Source organism: Leopardus geoffroyi, chromosome D2 (genome assembly GCF_018350155.1).
Source record: "Leopardus geoffroyi isolate Oge1 chromosome D2, O.geoffroyi_Oge1_pat1.0, whole genome shotgun sequence".
Lineage (NCBI taxonomy): Eukaryota > Metazoa > Chordata > Mammalia > Carnivora > Felidae > Leopardus > Leopardus geoffroyi.
The window spans coordinates 48300464-48317001 of record NC_059334.1 but is presented as its reverse complement, the minus strand read 5'-3'; the positions used below and the strand labels follow the sequence as shown (position 1 = coordinate 48317001).

The following is a 16538-nucleotide window of genomic DNA, read 5'->3' as shown; positions in this document are numbered from 1 at the left end:
TTCCAAAAACATTTCTTTCTTCTGAAAAAGTTCTAAAAAACATTACCAAAGATAAGAGAGAAGTTAAAGATAGGTAAGAAAATAATAGCACTGAAGTAAGTAATTTCACTAGCAATCAGCTTTACCCTGTTCTAAAGATTATTAGCCAGAGGAGAGCCGTTATCTTTTAAAAATTTCCCCCAACACAAAGAGATCCAAAATGTTATGCAACCTTTAAAAACACTGGCTTTTAACAAACTGCCTTTTACTAATTAGGTGAAAAACACCCCTGTTTTAAATAGAAGCTACACATCCAACTCTTGATTTTGGCTCAGGTCATGATCTCACAGTTCACGATTTTAAGCCCCCAGTCAGGCTCCCTGCTGTCTGGGCAGGCAGCCTGCTTGGGATTCTCTCTCCCCCACCCCACCCCCCTCTGTCTCTGCCCCTCCCCCCGCTTAAGCTCGCTCTTAAATAAATAATGCTACAGAATTATATCCACCACTGAAATGCATTTGTACCCTAAACTTCTTTTTAGTGGGTCTTGGAAATCCTTGGAGGCCAACGTCTACTCCAGCCTTCAAAGTACACACTCCAAGCCCACTGGGTCACCTGCGCAGCCCGTACTCCTCCAGGATAAACTCCGGCTACCCACACGTACGGGCCTGATCTGGGGGGTAGTGCACAAGCTCCGCCTCAGAATCGGCGACTGGCGGCTCAGCACCCGTCGGACGGGACCGGACGGGGCGGGACACCCGCGTCGCTTCGGCGGAGGGACGAAAAGTGGAGACTCCTCAGGAAAGGCGTCGCGCCGCGCCGGTCTCAGGGCAGCGGCTGCGGAGGGGGCGGGGCCCGGCTGCCGAGCGGCCGGCGCTCCTCTCCGGCCCGCGGAGGCCGGCGGCGGCAGCGCGAACCCGCTCAGCGGCCCGCAGCCCCGGGCGCCCTCCCCGGGCGCCCTCCCCGTCTGTCTCGTCCACTGGCTCGCCCGCCCGCAGGCCTACAGAGAGGCGCGGCCCCGCGAGCGACGCCGCAGCAGACACTGACGAGAAACACACCGCCGCCGCCGCCGCCGCCGCCGCCGCCGCCGCCGCCGCCGCCGCCGCGCCCCCGCCCCTTTGTGCCACCGCCTACCAATCACTCACCAGCGCTCACGTCACCCTCCAATCAGCGAGGGCACGGGCAGGAGCGGGGCCTGGCTGCCCGACGCCGGCGGTTGCTCGGTAGCCGGGGCTTCTTTAGCGTTCGATGGTGGGTGTCGGTTAGGAAAGGCCCGGATGTTGGCCCTTTATTACCAACAGTGGGCACCTGACTAGGACTGAATTGGGCGGGCCAGAGACAAGCCGCACGGCCTCCTGGGAGCGGCGAGGTTGGCTTCAGGCCCGAGAGCGTGGCTTGCACCTTGCCTGAGGCCATCCTAAGATTGCTCTTGGACGTGGCCCAAGTGCTGGGGTGAGGAGGGTAGCAGGCAAACGCCTTCCAGTTGGTCCTTTCCAGACCCCGTGCAGGGCCGTCCTGTCTTTAACAGATCACCCTTCCTGTGCTTCACTGTTTCCTAACTTTCTGGCCTCAATGGTCTCATCTGAAATATGGGGCCATTGCTGTACATGGTTAAAAAGGGCAAAAGCAAATACCCTCTGTTGGTCTCTATCATTCTTCATCCAATTCATGGACTGAGAAGTGTAGGACAGGTATTAGAATGGACACCTTGAGCAGTTAAATCTGAGTTGGGTAAACTCAGCTACATTCCTTTTTCTGTTCTAATTCCCAAGGCGCTGAACTCCGAGTGTACACCCTAAAAGACGACATAAGCCTTACAAACCTGAAATGCCCCCCCACACCCACTTTTTTTTTCTCTCCATTCCCCACATGTTCTAAATCCAACCCTTACAGATTTCCCAAACTGGCCTATTTCACTAGGTGAATTACCCAAACGATAGTGAACAATCCTCCTCCCAGCTTCATCATCATCATCTTGTGACTCAGAGGAATGAATCTAAGATGAACCCCAACATCTCATTCTCCTAAGACCCCACCCATCAATTACTCTCCAACAGTTCAATGCTGAGCACACCCTGGGGCTTATGAGGAGACCCAAGGACCTTCATCTTCAGGCTCTCAACACTAGTTCCTTCTTCAACTCCAATACTGAATAGATCGGAGCCCCTTAAAGAGATTTTATTATTATCTCCCTCCCCCTTTGAAGCCTCTCAAAATAGGAATTTGCGTATTTTCTCTCTTATGAATTTCCTGGAATCAGTCCTAATGATGGATAAGTAGATTTAACCATTCCCAAAGAAAACCATTTAACAAATGCTTACTGAGTCAGCCTCAGGAGTAGGTATACACAAGTAACCTAAGGAACAGAAGGTATAAGCACTCTCTTCTGCCATCAAGTCACTCTCACAGCAGAGCAGCACAAAGAGTTGATCTGTGAGAGCTCTACCAAATCTCTCAAAATCAGCAATTCCAAGTTCAATCTTAAAAGTGCCCAAAGGGGGCGCCTGGGTGGCGCAGTCGGTTAAGCGTCCGACTTCAGCCAGGTCACGATCTCACGGTCCGTGAGTTCGAGCCCCGCGTCAGGCTCTGGGCTGATGGCTCAGAGCCTGGAGCCTGTTTCCGATTCTGTGTCTCCCTCTCTCTCTGCCCCTCCCCCGTTCATGCTCTGTCTCTCTCTGTCCCAAAAATAAATAAACGTTGAAAAAAAAAAAAAAAAAAAGTGCCCAAGGAAGAAGTTAGTGCTTTCAGGATTGGTGAAACCAAATGGGCCTGCCTATGAGACTGTGCCATGGATGAGATGCCTGAAAGCCTCATTCAGTTGTGCGAGCAGCTGACTCTTGATTTTGGCCCAGGTCATGATCCTGTGGTTCGGGAGGTAGAGCCCTGCATTTGGGCTCTACGCTAGCAGCACAGAGCCTGCTTGGGATTGTCTCTCTCTCTCCCCCTCCCTCACTCTCTCTGCCTCTCCCCCATTCAGTCACAAGCACACGTGTGCTCTCAAAATAAACATTAAAAAAATTTCTTCTTTAAATAAAAAAAGGCTGTGGCTCAGTTGGGTGGCTCAGTTGGTTGAGCATCCAACTCTTGATTTCAGCTCAGGTCATGATCCCAGGGTCTTGAGATTGAGCCCCACATCAGGCTCTGCACTGAGCATGGAGCCTGCTTAAGATCCTTTCTCTCTCTCTCTCTCTCTCTCTCTCTCCCTCCCTCCCTGTGCCCCTCTCCCTCATTCTCTCCCTAAAAATAAAAAAAAAAATAATAAAACAAATTAAAAAAAAACAAAAACCAAAAAGAAGAAGACTGTGCCATGGTTATAGTTTGAATACTTAGCACCAAGGAGGCATAGTCCAAGAAAACACAGGCTGGAGGAGGGGTCAGCTACACGTGCAGCTAGTGGCTACCACATTAGACAACAGTTATAGAATATTCCCATCAGTTCAAAGTTCTATGGAACAGTGAGTGCTGCTCTACAGGAGGACATTTCCATCCTCAGCACTTTTCCTTCCAGTATCTGGGTTCATTCTGCGTTTTTCAAAGTTCCAAAGAAATGGAAATGGATGCCTTAGAGCAAGGGTCAGAAAACTGTTTCTGTAAAGGGACAGATAGAAGGTATCTTAGGTTTTGTGGGCCATCCTGTCATAACTACTGAACTCCAGCATCATAGGTAGGGTGAAAACAGCCACAGACAACATGTAAATGAATGGGCATGGTTGTGTTCCAATAAAACTTTATTTACAAAAACAGACAACAGAGGGCCACAGTTTACCAAACCTTGCCTTAATTAACCTATAGAGGCATTTTCAAAATTCATGGGAATAAGAGGAAACCTCCTCTCAGACTGCAAAGAGTCATGAAATACATAATCCCATCCCCTTCCTCTATCACCTGCCTAGGCTCTAAGCTAGGGCTTTTATCCATGAAAGGAAGACTCCTGATCATCTGTCTGCCATTGCTTCCTCTGGAATTCCTGCCCACTCATGAAAGGCACACAGAGGTTTCTTCTCCAACATGCCCTAAATCATACTGTGACCCCATCAAGGCTAATTAAATAAAAATATAGTTTAAAAAAAAACAAAACAAAACACTGTGAAATATTTATTTTTGTTTTGAAGTATTAAGCATGATTAAAACCAGGGCAGAAAAATACTAAGTATGCTGGGTAAGAAAGGTGTACTGCTTCATTATTTGCTTTTTCTAATTCAATTAAGACGATGAGCACGTAAGACAGCGTCAATAACTCAAGGATGTAGCTGAAGAGTGAGATGTGATTCCCTGCTCTACTGGCCTCCAAAGGCATTCAAGGGATCATCAAATATGTTGGACACCTTCTGTTCAGATCTTGGTTCGGGTGCTGCCTGTGAAGATCGACTTTTTGGTTTGGTTGTCTTAGCCTGGATACCAGAGGAGAAGATATCATCTTTAAAAAGAAAAAAAAAAAAAGAAGAAGAAAAGAAAAAGATTTGCTGAACAGGCAAGAAAATGGGTGCTTTTAAGACACATCTACATAAATCACCAAATACTCAAGTCTGATAACAGTATGGAATACCAAGAACACTAAGAGCCAAGCCTCTTAGATACTGGTCCTGGCTTTGCTACTAATTAAGTTTTACGACCACATACAAATCACAAGTTCTCGCAGATCACAATTTTCTCAACTACAAATGTATGCGTGTTCACATGGAGAACAGGGAAAAGGGAAGGATAACTGGAACTCCAATCCAGCCCCTGACTTTACGTGACATTATACCTACTTCTACATTCTCTTCCCACAAGGTTTTCAAAGGAAAGGGCAATACAAATAAGCAAAGGGAAATCCAACATAGGAGTCACCCTCTTTTAAAATAAATGCACCTATCTGATACATGTCAATTCTAAGAATGTAAGTCTTTATGACTACATTCGTGTTCAGTTGTTTCACTGACTGTAGTGTTTTGTGACTCACCTGCAATGTTACTGCTAAGATTCCATCCTACAGAGATTTGAGCATGTTTACATAGAGATACGTATACACAAATGTTAAAGGCCTGGCATTATTTGTAACAAAGAAAACTTGGCAACAACCTAGATCACCTTCAATGTGCTAATGGCTAAATACAAAAGGATACTACACAACCACTAACAACAAGGAAGCATATAGATCTCTATGTACTGGCATGGGAAGACAGTAAGTGACTAAAAGGACTGCAGAACAGATAAAATATATTCATATTTTGGAAAAAATAAGCATACCTTTCTACGTATGCAAAGCTGTATTAACATCACCACAGCTGAAAAGATATATACACCCAACACTCAACAATGGTGACCTCTAGGGATTGTTTTTCACATTTTACATTTTCCAAATAATACTAATCTATTACAACAGGTATGTATTACTTTTTTTGTAATTAAAAACAAACAAACAAACAAAACAAAAAACAGCGAAGTCTCTTCTGCATCCCCTGTGGTGGGAAGCAGGTGGAGACACAGCACACAGCTTACTCCAGGACCAGGCCCCATGTGGCAGTGCAGCTGCTTTCTCCCAATTAACCCCAAGGTCTAGACCTGGGAGAGAGGGGGGAAGGAGGAGACAGTGTGCATTTGGCCTCAACTCAAGTCCTACCCATCAACACCAGACATATCAGAAGCCCCACATTTGAGTTTAGGCATTTGACTTGCCCAAATGAGCATGTTTACAAACACAGAAGATCTTTTGTGAGATGCTAAGTCTGAGTTATAACCTGCTTTCATGTATAGCACCACTTTCCTACTGCACTGGCCCCCTCCATTCTCTGAATGACTGACACTCACTCCTCAGTTAGAACTCTGACTCACACAAGTGCCCCATGCCTGAGGCAGCCACCTCAGCCAACTTCAGCATGTGGGGCAGTTTCTGAGCCTCCCTTCGTAACATCAGAATGTTCTGAGTTATCACAGATAATTGGCAGGGGGCACACTAATATAAAAGTTAAATTATACTTAAGGTCAAAATCCAGGCTCCTTCAAATTCCTTGATGTCCATCAGAGCAAAAAGTTGTTTCACCAAAATAACTAGTCCATTTACTTATCCATTCTCAGCCTAACTCAGGACTATACAGCAAGCCAAAGGCAACCCAGTGGGGAATGTTTTCCAGGAAAGGGCCGAAACAAAGGTAGGAGAAGTATCAAGTCCCTGAATGGCAATGACTCTCTGTGCCATGTGTAGAAAATCAAACTTACCCATATCATCATCAAATATAGACTTAGCTTCCACTTTCTTTTTGGACTTTTCTTTTGGTTTTACAGTTAGGTCAGCAAAGATATCAATGTTATCATCAAACAAGTTGGATTCAAATGTTCTTTCCTTCTCTCTTGCTTTTTGCGAGGGTTTAATTGCTTCTGTAGCAAATATATCATCCTTGTTGAGCCAAAACAGAAGTAAAACAATTTTAAATCAAGTTGTAGAAATACAAACTGCCACTATAGTTTGCAACAGCCATGTGACCTGCCCTCTCTGCCTGGAATGCCCCACTCCAGCTCTCTGCCTGGTCCAGTCCTTGTCTTTCTTCTAGTCCCAGCTCAACTGCCACCTCTGTAGAGAGGCTTTCTCTTCCAGTCCTTTGTTAAGGAGTGCCTCCTACCCTTTCCATCACTCTGTCTCACTGACCAGAGCTGTTTTCATTATGCCACTTAACATTATCTGAAAACATTTTATTTATCTGTTGCCCTGCCTGTATCCAATTCCCCTTACACACTGGTCCTAGTTCACTTTGTGTCTCTAGTACCCAGATGTTCAATAAACACCTGCTCAGAGAGTAGCACTTGAAGGCCTTACTGCCTGTACTCCAGCCAGGGCCTGTTTCTCCAAGAACCAGAGGCGAAACACTTAAGCTGCACTGATGCTGCTTTATATATGTCATAGAGCAGCATGCCAAGAAAGCTGACTGAAGCAACATGCTGATAAAAACTATGAAAATCAAGACTTGTATCAATGGCCATAGCCAGCCAAGAACCACCCCCACGTGAAACAAAACAAAAGCCTACTTTTGAGTAAATTTCAGAGTAACTAATAAAAGATCCTAATCGTAAGTACTAAGCAAATAGGTAGCAAGCAGCGATGAAACGAGCTTATTGTAACCTATGGCTCAAATGAGCCAATCGGGTGTTTGTCTTAACACAGAAACAGGCCCAGAAAGTACTCTCACGTCCTTTTACCTCAAAAATATCTTGTGCTTTTGAGATGGCCTCCTGCTGACCGTTGGATTTGGACTCATTCTTCTTTCCTTTCTGATCTGTAAAGAGATCATCCTCATCTTCCAGGAGCGGGAAAGGATTTGTTTTCTTTGCTGGTTTTGGTTTAACAGACTGGAAGAGATCATCATCACTGCCTGCCTCACCTAGAGAGGGAAACATGGGGCTCTTCTCTTTACTTCCCCCTGTTGGGTTGGCCAGGCCATCTGCTGCCTTTGTCTTGGCTTTTCTTCTCCCCGTGGGCTGAGAGCCAGTGCCCTTGGAAAAGATATCTCCAGAATCAAAAATGTCATCCTCAAGAGGCTGACCCAGAGATTTCGCAAAGGGGCTTCTGTCTACTTCAGGTACAGGACCACCTGCCCAAGTTGGAGCGGCAGCTGCCTCAGCCTCCTCAGAGATGTCTTTTCTCCCAGCTGCCCTGGGCTGTGGTTGAGGGTCACCTGGTGAAATGTTGCCATCTGCCAAGCGTGCAATGGATCTTCTGGGGACACTCACATCCTCGGCCTCACTGGACTCCTGGGCAGCCAACCTCCGAGCCGCACGGGTCTGCGGTCTACGCTTCCCTCTCACTTTGACCCGACTCTGCAATGGCAAAAAACCATGTGTTGATCTAACGATTAAAAAGAAGAACAAAAAGGTGTTCAAAGCTAACGTAGCAAATAATCAGTGACTCAGAATATTATAAGGTTGTCTGGTCTACCTCAATCCCTCAATCAAGATATTATCCAAGACAGAGAAAGGATTATTTCCTAAAGATTTCCAAAGACATTTAATAGCTACTCCAAGACTATGTTACTCTTAATCCTTTAGTGTTCCCCATGGAGTCTTTGCAGGGAAATTTCTGTTTAATTTCATACAAAAGGCTTCATCTGCTGCTGGAACCCTGCAAAGTAGGCATGTTGGTACTCTGTGTGCCACAACCCTTCCCGGCCCTTACTCTGCCCTTGGTTTACATGTGGGTCTCTTTCAAAACAAGAGAGAATCAGGGGGAATTCTAATGCTAACCTTTACAAGAGGCTAGCCTACAATCAGGCTCAAAAACCAGGAAGATAAGAGACAATCAAAGACAGGGAATCTGGGGCGCCTGGGTGGCGCAGTCGGTTAAGCGTCCGACTTCAGCCAGGTCACGATCTCGCGGTCCGTGAGTTCGAGCCCCGCGTCGGGCTCTGGGCTGATGGCTCAGAGCCTGGAGCCTGTTTCTGATTCTGTGTCTCCCTCTCTCTCTGCCCCTCCCCCATTCATGCTCTGTCTCTCTCTGTCCCAAAAATAAATAAACGTTGAAAAAAAAAAATTTAAAAAAAAAAAAAAAAAAAAAAAAAAGACAGGGAATCTAACGTGCTCTTCTCTTCAAGTCAACAAACACTAAATTTAAATGTTGAATATTTGACATAAAAAATGTGGCTTAGAAATCAGAACTTTTAATATAACCTCAAAACAGAAGTTACTCATTAGCAATAATGCAGTATTTGTGATATTTTCCAAAATATACAATCAAGTAGTTTTAAGAAGGTACAAGCTTCTTTGGCCAAAGTACTTGGCTATGTTTACCTATTTCAAGGAAATTGCACAAATAATTTTATGAAGTAGCCAATGTAAACTTACCCTCCCCCTCACCAAAGGCTGACAAAAAATAGAAAAAAAAAAAGAAGGATATTTTATTTTTCACGAGGAAAAGAGTTTTGGAAACACTTAAAATGAATGTATTCACCAGAGTTATCTTAGGTGCTCTTGCTTACTCAGACATCAGCTAAGATTTTCTAGAGAAGGAAGACTAGGTAGAAAAAAGAGAACCAACTAAAATGAAAGCAAAACCTCAAAGAGTTCAGTCCATGCAGCACATACCCACAGTCCTGTGGAACAGGGTGACAGGACCATACCAGCCGGGAAGTAACTGCCATGGGATCTCAGAGAAGGGAGCCTAACACAAGAGGGCACCAGGGGAAATATCACAGAAGCAGTGAAGTTTGAGCAGTCTGTCGATGAGCAAGAGCACTGCTGACAGACGTAGCAGCACAAGCTGCTGGCAGCAGTGGGTGGTTGTGTGTGTGTTCAAGGAATGGTGCCTGGTGTGACTGCAGTGTAGGCTGACAGTGTGGAGTGGTTGGTGGGCAAGGTGGAAGTTTCGGTTAGTGTGGATTGTAAGAGGCTTTAATACCAAACCGAGGAGCCTGAATGTCCTCCTTTGGGCAGTAAGGAGCCAGCAGAGGAGGGACACGATCTGCTCTGTTTAGACCTGCAGGTGGCAACGCAGGAGAGCCTGGAGACAGTGGGACTTCACTGTGGATACTGAGCAGAATGTAGAAGTAACAAACACGGGCAATGGAAAAGTGGACGCAGAATTAGGAAGGTGTAAGGAGGGTGGAGAGGCTGAAGGAAGGCTGAGGTGCCTCCTTCAAATGGTTAGTGGGAGGCAGCCTATGATTGTATAACTGATGGACTAGTTAGAAATATACAAGTTATTCTGGATTAAAAAAAAAAAAAAAAAAAAGGCAAGAAAGCAAGCAAAGGTGGCTTCATCACCTTATTTGCACTGTGTAAGGTGTCTGCCTGAGCTGGAAGATCGAAACTCACGCCGGCCTCCCCACTACTAGGAAGAGCGGGCATACTTTCCAGACCGTGGATCCTCTCGGGTTCAGATGAAGGAAAAGCCAATTCTGGCAAACCAGGTTTTACTCCAGAGATCTGGGGAGCCGCTGCAGGCAGCAAGGCTGCTGGATTAATCGCTAAATTTGCCTAAAAGAGAAAAATGACACTTACTCTGTATGTCTTCTTAAACTCAGCAGTCTACGATTACTAGTGTAACACATGACAAGAGACGCGGTGTACATAATGTATAATACAACAGGAGAGAGAGAAATGCAGGGAAGTCTCCCGATCAAGTCTTAGAATTAAAATAGAGGATTATATACCTGTGCCCACCACTGGGACCAAAGAAAAGATGTTACAGACGCAGCACACAAGAAGCAACAACTAGAGGGTGGGGAAGAGATGCGAAAATGCCTGGCAACAGTTGACAAAAGTAAATATTCAAAAAAGTTTATAGATGCCACAAGGCAGGCAGTGAAGATTCCAGACACGTTATAATTACTTGTATTTTCCAGATCCGAGGGGATGGTTCTTTGGTTTTAAATGGAGCGGGACCTGGTGAGTCCTGTGTGAAATTACATTTGGTTACCAATCCATTAGGGAAATAGAAAGAAAAGTGTCTCTTGGATTACACTTATGTCTATTAAATTTGATGGAAGGTGAAGCTGTCACTTTCTGTAATTCTAATTAGGGAAAGGCATTCAATCTCTCCTGGGGCCTCAAAATCTTTCACTTATGCCTCTTCTTCTGCTGTGTGAGTGGAACGCTGGCAGACCATAAATGGAGTAAAGGCAGACAAAGATCATGAATTAGATTCGTAAGAACCACAGGGTTATCAGAGTACCAAAATCTGACCAGTTGGCAAAATTACCATGCTGGTTATCCCACACAGCAAATATCACAGAGCACACAGAAATTCACCCACAACCTAACGCACTGAGGTTCTAGAAGCAAAGGAAGTTGAAACTTGGGACAAGTCGTTGGAGACGTGCTATTCCCAGGGCTTTGTTTTCACAGCTCAGGACACTGAAGCCTCAGTGAGACATCCAGAGACAGCTGGAATCCAGAACCAGAACTCACTTTCCAGTCATGGCCTGTTCCCAGGAGGAGCTCCGGAGAGAAGACTGCTGAGAACAGAGACCTATCAGGAGTGACCTCAGAAGAGGTAACCAAGAAAATAGGGGAACCAAGGGGAACCAAGGAATTGGATACAATTTATGTTTAATTCTAATGTAATTCTACTCCAAGGTAGTCCAAAGGGAGAAATGGAGGTTCTAATGGGAAGAAGATTCTTCACCCTGTATTAACTCTACCTTGGAACTGAATTTGAAGGTCGTCCAAAAACAGTAATCACAAGTATAGCTTCATGAGACTGGAGTGTACAGTGAGAACAGATGAGGCGGCAGAGAAGTGTGTTTAAAACAAAACAAAACAAAACAAAGCAAAACAAAAACACAGTAGGGGAGCCTGGCTGGCTCAGTTGGTAGAGAATACAAAGCTTGATCTCTAGGTCATGAGTTCAAGCCCCACACTGGATGTAGAGCTTTACTTTAAAAATTGTTTTAATTAGAAAAAGAAATTTTTTTTTAAACCATACAATAAAGAGAGAGAAGTCGTCCTAGCTGCTGTTTCCTCCCTAATCAAGAGAACTCTGAGTACCCTTAGGTATGCATGATGGAGTCCCTCTGTCCTGGGATACAAGCAAGAGCTGAAAGTCCTTAAGCAGTTCTAACCTGAGGTGTTTCCGGTTTCAATGTGCTTTTTTCTTTGATACCCTGCTGAGTGGATTCAGGATGTTTCTGGTTCTTGACAGAGGATACAGAGTGGTCTTTTTTCACTACCTTCTTCTTTTCTGAGATCTTCAAAAGAAAAAGAATACCAACCATCTGTCATCTATCTCAGAAATTTTAAAGAAAAGTCATAATACATAAAAACAATCTGGCTTCTGAGTTTTGGGTCATTTCTTGAATGAGAGTTGAACTAATACAACATTTGAACATTTCAACATTAGGTGAACTAATACAACTAATGCAGCATTTCAGAAATGGCATCCTAAAGACCGTGACCTTCTCGGGAGTCCCTGCTATGCTAAACAAAATAGAGAGTGCTTAACAAAATCTACTGGGGTAGGGACAAATGACACAAACAGGCTAACACTCAAATTTAAAGCTTTGCACCTGAAAGGCATGGGTATTTAGTCACCGTGTGGCACGCACTGGTCTTTCAATAAACAACTTAAAAACCAAACAAATCTATAATACAGTAAGAGCTTGGGTTAGTTAATGCTTTAATGTTAATTAGGAAACATAAGATGAGGACACCACAAATGCTATCATCAGCATGCCATTTGCCATTCCTTCACTGGTAAGTGCCAAAATTCTCTGCGTGTTTTCCTTACTCTTATAAGTACACATTAATTTCCTTCCCAGAGGCCTTCCCCACACCCCAGTATTGAGAGCAAAAGGCTGATACCAAAGGCTGTGACTTGGCAGGGCTGAAAAGATCATCATCTTCATCATCCCCAAATAGGCTCCCAGCACTTGCCTCTAGTAACTGGAATAGACAAAACTCAAATTCAATATTCAAAACAAAAGCAATTTACAAAAAGAGCTAGGTGAGCTATTGACTTATAATATCTAATACAGTAACAAAGTCATGATGTGAAGAACCTTTTGAAACTGACCCTGGTTTTCTTGGTGCCAGAGAAGAGGTCAACATCTGGATCATTGTCCTTCTGGAGCTTGTGACTAAAAAGGAGCTCTTCATCCTGAAAGACACCTGTGCTCTTTGGGCGAGTATCAGGATCAGGACCCTGGAAAAAAGAGGAGTTGTAAGGATTTACCTCAAGGAAATCACAGCTACAAACATGCAACTACAAAGATATCCCCTGCAGCTGTTTCCAATGACTACAGGCTGGACACAGCCTAAGTGCCAATCACAAAGGGAATGACACATTCACACAACACAAGGCTATGGAGCTACCAGAGATAGTGGGAAATACATTTGCAAATGCAGATCTGGAATACATTAACATATACATCATCTGGAAAGATCCTCCTTCAGCCTGTAACAAATGTCTGAACTTTTTATTTATAAAACAACCCATTAATTCCATAATGAGAAACACTTTAAGGGTGAAAACACAAAATCAAGTAAGTTTTCTCCATCTCATTTCCAAAGGGAAGAAGAGCAGCTCACTTAATACCAGAAACTACACAGTGGTCAAGTGTGTATCCCTAATCTGTCAGCGTCTTACTCTAAAGACCTGGCACAGGGATGATGAGCCAACCTTCTCCTATGCCCACCCACCTTCCATCCCACTATCTTCCAAACAAGTTATTTTTGTTTGATAGGGTAGCTGACATTTGAAAATTACTATTCACATTACTTGATCTGACACTGTAATATCCCAGACGTGACATTCTTAAATACTTCCCTATTTCTTCTTTACCTTTTTTTGCTTTTTGTTTTTGTTATTTCCAGGGGGCCGATTCACAAGAGCTCTTCTTTACGTTAGGTACAAGCTACTGTAACAGAGCCGTGGAAGGAATGCCTCGAGTCAGAGACCCAAGTCCTTGAAGGGGATTGACAGGGACAAAGGCTGGACACAAGGACGATGATAAGTAAGGTACACATTAAAAACCCGAGGACACAACATCCTGACCTTGTGGCTTGCAAGACCCTGGGGCTGACAGACCAAAGAGCCACAAGTGCAGAACGCGCATTCTCCTCTTCCACCTCTGCCCAGGGTAACCCCTAGACTGGTCACAATGCTTTTGCTTTGCGGGTACAACCCCCCACCCCGACAATGGAGAAAGGCTGCCATGACCTTTCCTATACAATCTTTGAAGGGTCAAACCCCCCCCCCAACCTGTGGGAGGAGCTCCCCAAAGGACTGGAAGCAGCCTCCATTAGAGACCACCCCAGCTCCCAGCCCAGAGAGACCCTATAACATCCAATCTCAAAACAAACTGGGGACAGGCTTCACCTTACAGAACCTGCCCGCTCTCCCACCTTGAGAGTGTTTCTGCTTTCATAAATTCCTTCGTGCTACTTCCCTTCTGGCTGTTTTTATTTGAAAGCAGAGCCTCACATAAATCTTGTGTGGAATCCAAGAACAGAGACTTCCATTCACACAATACAGACTCTCTCACCCATAACATTTAGTATCATGACCACAGATGAAACAAAAGAACCCTCACAACTGAGGAGATGTGTCACATTAAAAAGTCACTAATTGGGGCGCCTGGGTGGCGCAGTCGGTTAAGCGTCCGACTTCAGCCAGGTCACGATCTCGCGGTCCGTGAGTTTGAGCCCCGCGTCGGGCTCTGGGCTGATGGCTCAGAGCCTGGAGCCTGTTTCCGATTCTGTGTCTCCCTCTCTCTCTGCCCCTCCCCCGTTCATGCTCTGTCTCTCTCTGTCCCAAAAATAAATAAACGTTGAAAAAAAAAATTAAAAAAAAAAAAGTCACTAATTATTATTACTGACTATACATAAAAACCCACAGCAACACAGTAACACAGTAGCTAAGTTTAAAAGTTTCATGACCATTGGGGCACCTGGGTGGCTCAGCTGGTTAAGCATCCAACTCTTGGTTTCAGCTCAAGGTCACAATCTCACGGTTCAGGCCCCACATCAAGCTCCACACTGGCAGTGTGGAGCCTGCTCGAGATTCTCTCTTTCCCTCTTTCTCTGCCTCCCCCACTCACTTTCTCTGTCTCTCTCAAAAAATGAAGAAACTTAAAAAGTAAACAAATACATAAAAATAAATAAATGAAAATATTTTTTAAAAAGTTTCATGACCATGAAAATCACAGTACAAAATCACACAGAGTAAAAGACTGGAAGAAAATACAGCAAGTAATTCATATTCACTCTGTGTAGCTCTCGTTCATAAACAGGGTTATACTTCTACTGTAATAAAAAATAATAAAACATTTTTTTATAGAAATCAACATGGACCATTTCCTCAGTTTGGTTTACGAAAAGCACTGGCAATATGGCCTGGCACCTGTTTGGGTTTCTTTTTTTTTTTAAATATCTCTATTGAGATAAAATTCATACACCATAGAATTCACCTAGCGTGTAATTCAGTGATTTTTAGTATATTCACAGAGTTGTGCAAACACCACCACCAGGTAAGTTTAGAACTTTCCCATTACCCCAAAAGAAACCCCAAACCTATTAGCAGTCACTCTCCATTCTCATCCATCCCATTCCCCCAGACTCCGGCAACCACTTCTACTTTGTAGCTCTATGGATTTGCCAATTCAGGACATTCAAATAAATGGAATCATAAAATACGTAGTCCTTTATCACTGGTTTCTTTCTTTCAGCATGTTTTCAAGGTTCATCATGTTGCAGCATGTATCAGTAATTTATTCCTTTTATTGCCAAATAATATGCCATTTTGAATAGATACACTACATTGTTTATCCACTCATCAACCGATGGACTTTGAGTTCTTTCCATCTTCTGACTATAATAAATATAAATATATAAATATAAATATAAATATAACCAATGTAAATAACGCTGCTAAAAACATTACATTCTAGTTGTGCGTGAATATGTCTTCATTACTCTTGGATATATACCCAGGAGTGGAATTGCTGGGCCTTGTGGGGGACTCATGTTTAACAATTTCAGGAACTACCGAATTGTTTTCTGCAGTGGCTACACTAATTTACATTCCCAACAGCAACGCAGGAGGATTCTAGTTTCCCCACACCCTCACCCACATGTGGCCATTACTGAAAAAAATCAACAAGTGCTAGTGAAGATGAAGAGAAACCAGAACCCTCAATTCTTTAGTAACTCATATGACAGAACTGACACCTTAAAATGAGACTCTTTAACCCTTTCAAAACCCTGAAACTTTATTGCTTTTTGCTCACCTTTCCCACTTCTTTCTTTGGAGCGTGGATGCTGTTTTGATCTTCTGTTTTATCTTCTTCCTCATCAAATAAACTAAGAACAGTTTTGGTTCTACTTTTGGTTCCTTTGTCCAAGGGGGATGATGAAGAAAATAAATCAGAATGCTCGACCGACTCCTGAGTAGATACAGTCAAAGGTCCTCCCTGAAAATGGAAACAGTACAAAAAATAAATAAATAAGTAACATCTAGAAATACAAATTCTACTGAGGGGCCTTCCCAACTCTTCATTAATTCAGTAACTGCGACATTTGCATGTTTCAAGGCACTATAGCTAATCACATTAATCCCAAGTAACAAAATACTAACTTCAACTCTCAATCAGCTACTCCAACAGAGACTCTTACACAGGTAATTCACAGCCAAAGATGATTTTTCCAACCAGTTTAAAGTCACAGGTCCCTCCAGCCTATCAAGAGATACACATATTTACAACCCTGATCTACATCAGTTGCTCATAAGCTATAAATAACTTGCCAGTCACAATGAGAAAGAATGAAATATGGCCCTTTGTAGCAATGTGGACGGAACTGGAGAGTGTTATGCTAAGTGAAATAAGCCATACAGAGAAAGACAGATACCATATGTTTTCACTCTTACGTGGATCCTGAGAAACTTAACAGGAACCCATGGGGGAGGAGAAGGAAAAAAAAAAAAAGAGAGAGAGAGGTTGGAGTGGGAGAGAGCCAAAGCATAAGAGACTCTTAAAAAATGAGAACAGGGGCGCCTGGGTGGCTCAGTTGGTTAAGCGTCTGACTTCAGCTCAGGTCACGATCTCGCAGTCCGTGAGTTCGAGCCCCGCGTCGGGCTCTGGGCTGATGGCTCAGAGCCT

General features: G+C 44.0%; 2 protein-coding genes across 17 annotated transcripts in view; both read right to left on the bottom strand.

The window, feature by feature from the left end:
* ZFAND4 (zinc finger AN1-type containing 4) overlaps positions 1-1224 on the bottom strand; it is an 86709-nt gene extending 85485 nt beyond the window's left edge. For 5 of the 7 annotated variants that reach the window (XR_006701569.1, XR_006701568.1, XM_045438053.1 and 2 more), the window contains exon 1: positions 592-703. The gene's annotated coding sequence lies outside the window, so the exon portion shown is untranslated. Of the gene's footprint in view, positions 1-591; positions 750-1121 lie in introns of those variants that run through there. The other 2 variants (XM_045438051.1, XM_045438052.1) reach the window with 2 other exon arrangements.
* Positions 1225-3686: 2462 nt separating this feature from the next.
* The window catches only part of LOC123576754 (WASH complex subunit 2-like), a 62679-nt gene continuing 49827 nt past the window's right edge, over positions 3687-16538 (bottom strand). For 4 of the 10 annotated variants that reach the window (XM_045438019.1, XM_045438020.1, XM_045438021.1 and 1 more), the window contains exons 23-31: positions 15669-15851; positions 12455-12583; positions 12244-12324; positions 11505-11630; positions 10274-10336; positions 9706-9918; positions 7150-7767; positions 6175-6352; positions 3687-4393 (exon numbers count right to left, since the gene is read on the bottom strand). In XM_045438019.1, coding sequence (XP_045293975.1) covers positions 4254-4393; positions 6175-6352; positions 7150-7767; positions 9706-9918; positions 10274-10336; positions 11505-11630; positions 12244-12324; positions 12455-12583; positions 15669-15851 — 1731 coding nt within the window. In that variant the 3' untranslated portion in view covers positions 3687-4253. The remainder of the gene's footprint in view (positions 4394-6174; positions 6353-7149; positions 7768-9705; positions 9919-10273; positions 10337-11504; positions 11631-12243; positions 12325-12454; positions 12584-15668; positions 15852-16538) is intronic. The other 6 variants (XM_045438025.1, XM_045438026.1, XM_045438024.1 and 3 more) reach the window with 2 other exon arrangements.